Raw genomic sequence first — 6,000 nt, 5'->3', positions numbered from 1 at the left:
CTGATGAGCACATCTGGTACTTTCAGTCCGATGGAACTGAATTCCGCAAGACTTTCTTCCATCTGAGCAATATAAGCGTTCATATCTCGATCAAATTGAATATCTAGCCATTTATTCCATACTTGAAATACTGAGAGCAACGAGTTGGAAGCGTATATTGTTTTTATGTCTTGCCATATCAAGAACGGGTCTTGTTCATTTCCATCATTGACGACGCTTGTGAAGATTGAGTTTGACATTGCTTTGCTAAGAATGCTACACGTTCTAAGAGCGCCTTGTAGTTCCTTGTCATTGGGTTCTTTTGACATCTCTTCCTCTAGATATGCATCCAAGTGTCGTGGACAGAGATGCATCTTGATTTTTCGCTCCCAAAGTGGAAAATTGGTTCCATCAAATTTTGGCACGTTAACGTGATCCTTATCCGGGCTATAGGCGTCATTTTTGGGCACTCTGATTGTGGCTTTGCTTCCGCTTGCACTTTGATTTCGAGTGTTCGCCATCTCAAACTGCTTTCAGTTACTGATCGGGGTTGTTGAAGTGAGCTACCCAAGACTGTAAATCTAAAAGTTTTCAAGCAACTGAAAATTTTATTTCTTTATTTTAATGTCTTGTATTTACAAATTTAGACTTAAAATAAAGAAAAGCTAGGGCTTTGAGTTTACCTGAAAGCAGCACGAGATGATGCTGAGCTTGGGGCTCTTCTGGTAAAGTTGCTGAGCTATGGCACTATGCGTCTTGCAATGTGCGACGGGGTTTGGTCAAGTCGATGCAGGGACCGGTTATCTGAATAACCTGGTCTTATCCTGTCTATACGGGTGTGCTGATTCTGGAGGATCTGCTCGTTGAATGTTATTCGCTCGAGTCAGCTCTATCTTTGTTTCTCTCTCTTGAATCTCAAGGGAGATAACTGCTCACCTTGTTTATCGGTGCTGCCCGTAATCCTGTTGAGGAGGGTATTTCTGGTCTGGTCTGCAATGCAATCGGCGAGGTTTCTGTTGAGATAAAGTTGGTTAGCTTTTGCTTCAACTTTAATCTCTTCTTTCTTCCTGCTGACTTACCCGGAGGCGTGCTTTGGCTGTTGTCTTTCTGTTGCGCTGACCAATAAGGTTCTGGCGTCTGCTGGCGTCAGAGACAGGCTTGTCAGCGGCTATCTGGGTTAGGGTTTTGGGGTCTGGACTGCGAGGGGGCTTACCTCTCATTGCAGCTGGGCTTTGGCTTGGGTCTGGCCGCGCTAGCTTCTGCGGGGGTTGCTGCGCGTGGTCTAGGTCTGTATTCCTACAAGTTTGAGCAGGTACGAAGACCCCGGAGTGGCGGGTGCCTTTTTTTTGGATTAATATTATGATTTTTTTTTTTTTTTTTTGCATCACAAGGACACCTTCAAAAAATCCAATATTTTTTGGAGGTCACCTCCTTCTTTCGGGGGAAGTCACTGTGCGCAAAGTATTTTTTGGCTTGCGCGCACAGCGGGCTCGACGTTGGGGGACGGTTGATTCTGTGCGCGAAGAGTTTTCCGCTGCTGCGCGAAGTAGGTCCGAAAAATTATTACCTAAAAATCTGCGCTTATCAGAAGACTTGTGGGTCTTAGATTACACATGTAGATCTAGTACAAACTACCTGGACATGTAGTTCTAGAGATTTTTAGACGTGTAGCTCTCTGAGACATGTAGTTCTCGATGGTTTTCATCTGTCACAAGTGTGTCATGTTGTTGCAGTTCTTTAAATCGACGAATCTGAGAGCCATTTCGCTTGTTGATCACCCTCAAGACACCATCCAGAGAGTCAGAAGACTGCAGCTCCTCGGCCAACATCTCCTGCGCATCAGTGTTGCCTCCTCAGTGGAGAGCTATGTAGTCTGAAAGCCTGACAGTAAACAAGCTGCAGATCCGGCTTCCAGCCAGCTTCTACACACAAGCGGGCCGGCGTTTCTTGCCGGGAGGGAGAGCTCCCAGTCGCAGAAAAGGGACTGTTTGTGTTGTAGGCAGGCGAGGTGTGTCTCATCTGTCGAGGCGCCGATGGCTTTCGCCCAGCCAGCGGGGCTCTCTTGAAGATCAACAGTGTATATAAGGACTGTCTGTGGGTGGATCCACTGCTATTGGGGAGGAAGACCGCTGCGAGTGTTGCCACCATGGCTGGCCAATGATGACTGGCCGATGGTCTCGAGCACGGCCACCCCGGATGTCTGCGCTTGCCCATCCAGAGCTCATCTTGTGCTCCCAGCAACTTGTACATGTATGTGTGTCTGGGTTGGATAGGAAGAGTGCATAGGCCGACTTCATGAGGGAAAGATGATGCGTGGAAGGTCTATGGCCGTGCAAGAGCACAAGCCAATGCACAGAAGCGTTGAACAAAGAGAGAGAGAAAGAGCACATCTATATATAGTTTGTAAGCATGATACACGAAGACTGCAAGGGGGGTTTTACGAAGGCTCGAGTGGGGTAGGATTGGGGAGGGATGTGGTCGGAGGGGGGCGGTGGAAGAAGGAGGAGTTGGTGGAGTGAGGGGTGACGGAGAGCCCGGGGGGCTCGATGCGCTCGTCGATTTCGAGCACGGTGTAAGGGCGGGCGGGGTGGGAGTGCGGGGGGGACTTGGAGTCAGCGAGGAGGGGGATGTCGGCGCGGGCGATGAGCGCGGGCTGCTGCTGGTCGTGCTCGTCCTGCTCGTCGTCGGAGTCGTCCGGATGGTGGGGCGGGAGCTCAAGGAGGGCGTATCCGGCGGGGAGCGTGGCGGAGGGGGCCGAGAGGTCGGCCCATTCGAGGCGGAGCAGGAGCCAGAGCGCGCGGCGCAGGACCTCGGCGGCTTGGATTGCGAAGCCGGAGCGTGGGCCGGAGGAGGGCGTGAGGAGGGCGAGGAGCCAGAGGTGTCTGAGGACGGCGTTCGAGGCGATGAGGGCCAGATAGACGCTGTTTCTCTCGGGCGCAGGGAACAGGATCCGGGTGCTTGTGGGCGCGGGCCCCGCCGGGCCTTCGAGCTCCGTCTTCCGGTGGGGCTGCTGCTGCGAAGGGTGGTGGGGAAAGAGGGCGACGATCTGGGGCAGCGAGAAGCCCCAGTCGTTGGCGACGTCCCAGTAGGTCGAGTAGGCCGAGTTGAGCAGACACGTCGCCAGCCACACCGCGGTCGAGGGCCCCGCCCCGGGCCCCCCGAGCCGCCGGGTCTGCTGGACGGCCACCATGGGGATCGCGCTGGCGTACTTGAGGGCGTTGAGCGCCGAGCGGCGCTTGTTTGCTGGGCTTACGGCCAGGTCGTTGAGGCATTGCTTGAGGCGGAGCAGATAGGGCAGTCTGTGCATGCGGTCTGTGGCGTCAGTCTGGGTGTTTGTCTGTGTGGCTTGTGGACGGCTCACGCGTTGACGAGGATAGCGAGGGCGGCCTGGGCGGGGGGACGGAGGCGGAGGAGGAGGGCGAGGAGGAGGGCGAGGTCGGCGATGGGCCTGGCGAGCGAGGTGAGCAGGTCGGCGATGATGATGTCGGGGAAGCGGGTGGGATGGGCGGGGGCTCGGGAGAGGCGGAGGATGCGGGCGAGGGCGGCATGGAGCTTGCGGTGGGGGGCGCGGAAGCGGGCGGCGAAGGGGGCGAGGGGCGAGGGGACGAGCAGGCTGAGGATGGCGGGCAGGCCGGCGAGCAGGGGCAGGAGCGGGGCGGGGTCGGCGGCGGGCAGCTGGAGCAGCCGGCGGAGCAGGTGGACCAGCAGCAGGCCGAGCAGCGTGCTGGTCCCGAGCGAGAGCCCGGCGTAGTACAGCGGCCGGTGCAGCGGGCCGGGCGCGGGGGCGTGGACGGCGTGGCAGTGCAGGGCGCCGGCGGAGCCGAGCAGGGCGCCGGCGAGGAGGGCGAGCAGGCGGAAGGGCTGGGGGAAAACCAGCGCAAACATCGTCACCAGCTGGCTGGCTGGGGGAGGCGGGGCTGGGGAAGGCAGCCCAGCACCCCGGGGGAACCCTAAACGCATCGACAGGGTCAGGCACCCATGGCGGAACTAGGGGGGTAAACGGGTCGGGTTCGGGTCGGAAAATGGTGCCCAAACCCGACCCGACGTGAACCCCGGGTCGGGACAAAAGTGCAGATACATACGCTGCCCAAACCCGACCCAATTTACAAGGTGTTGGGTCCGGGTCGGGTCCGGGTGGGGTCTTGGGTCAACCCGACATTTTTTGCTCAGCAGATCTCAGAAATGAGTGCCCAGTTTAAAAGCACAAGAAAAGAAAATAAAAGCTTTGTGTATTGCTTTAGAATAGACAGAAAAGAAAAACATGGAAATCCTTAATCTATGAGTTCATCTGTTTCCGAAGGGTCCAGGTATAGGCCTTCATGGCTGCGGATCCAGTCTTGCCCACATAGGAGAGCCTTGAGTGTTTCTGGCTTCATCCTGGTTTGGTAGTCACTGAGCACTCTCCCGCTGGTTGAGAAGGCAGATTTCAAATCAATTGAGGTCATTGGAACCATCAGTACAGTTTTTGCCAGCTTGGAAAGGTTCGGAAATCTTCCCTGGTGGGTGCTCCACCAGGCAAGAACTAAAAACTTTTGAGATTGAGTCGCAACTGGTGGTTCTTGAAGGTACAGATCAAGCTTGGCAGTGGTTGATACAGCTTGGGTGGAGTAGATGGCTGTGATGTATTTCTTGAAGCGCACGTTGTGGTGTGCCAAATGTGTTTCAAGTATCAAATCACATAAAGTCACAGTTTACTATTAAGAAGGAGACATATTTCTAGATGTATTATTGCATAATTGGATTCTACAGGTCATTTAACCCCTAGTCACTCACTGGAACCACTAGGCTAGCTGCACTCAGTCAAAAGTTACTAGTATTATACTGTGTTCATAAGCATAATTACATACTGTAGAGACATTTTGATAGTACATATTATAGAATTAGACTCAAGGACATATTTATAGTGTATGTAGTGGCGTGGTTTGGCTCTGCCCATGGCATGGTTCCACCTGTGGACAACTCAATGATTGTTGTTTGGCTCCACCCACGCACCATGGCATGGTTCCACCTGTGGACACCTCCAGGGTTATTGTTTGGGTCCACCCACGTACCACAGCATGGCTCCACCTGTGGACACCTCCATAATTGTGTAGGCTCCATGGACACCACCACATGGACACCACTACCACAACCACATGGACACCATATGGGCACCACCACCACAACCACGTGGATACCATCACCACATGGACACCTGTGTGGTGGTCACACCAGCAAAAATCCCTCACAAGGATCCCCACCAGCAAAAATCCCTCACATTTTACTATAAAAGGAGGAGATTTTCCCTCCTCAGTTTTCAGCATGCCACTCAGGCAATCCTAACCAGAACACACATCTCACTCAGAGTTACAAGTCACATCCACATAAATCCAGCAGTGTGATCTCAATCAAGTTGCCCATTAACATCTTTCATGCCTCAGAGTAGTTCTAAGTAGTCAAGTAGCAAGCATCACCCACTTGTGCTCTTAACAAGTCAAAGTGATCTTAACCCATTGTGATCTTAACTGAAGGTTAAGGAAGAGGGCAAAGACACTTTGAACAGTTCACATATAACATCAGTTCTCTCAGAAGTCTTGTATCAGTTTATCTCCACTTTCATATCACAAACATATCAAACCATATAAAACATATCTTACGTTTAGGCTCATTTCCATTATCTGACTCAAGGCTGCTGTAAACCACTCCAACTCCATTTCCCTTACAAAATCCACTTTTCCGCTGAATTCAAGTTTGATCTAGGTCTGATAAGAGACTGCTGCACATAGTTTTCTCTATCATTAGTTTGCCACAACAATAAATAAATTTGTTGTGAAAGCTCTTGTGTAGTATCATAGAGGGGCAGGTCTTTCAAACCACCCATAACAGTTGTAATAGCTTCTTACATCTTTGAAATATTATAACTGGTATTTCCCCCTCGCAGAACTGCCACCCGTCCCAAAGGAGTTCTCACAACGTCAACATCGTCATTGTCTTGAGTCAATTTTGGTTGGTCTGATGGTGCTTGACTAGCTGAGGATTCTT

At 52.5% G+C, this 6,000-nt stretch overlaps 1 protein-coding gene across 1 annotated transcript; it reads right to left on the bottom strand.

The window, feature by feature from the left end:
- Positions 1-2,416: 2,416 nt before the first annotated feature.
- On the bottom strand, positions 2,417-3,939 carry PtA15_4A551 (uncharacterized protein; the record flags this gene model as incomplete). The annotated part of the gene is made up of 2 exons (XM_053168447.1): positions 2,417-3,278; positions 3,341-3,939. The coding sequence occupies 2 exons, from the start codon at positions 3,937-3,939 to the stop codon at positions 2,417-2,419; spliced, it is 1,461 nt and encodes a 486-aa protein (XP_053019655.1).
- Between the last annotated feature and the right edge of the window lie 2,061 nt (positions 3,940-6,000).

This window comes from Puccinia triticina, chromosome 4A (assembly GCF_026914185.1).
Source record: "Puccinia triticina chromosome 4A, complete sequence".
Lineage (NCBI taxonomy): Eukaryota > Fungi > Basidiomycota > Pucciniomycetes > Pucciniales > Pucciniaceae > Puccinia > Puccinia triticina.
This window is presented reverse-complemented; position numbering and strand designations above follow the sequence as displayed.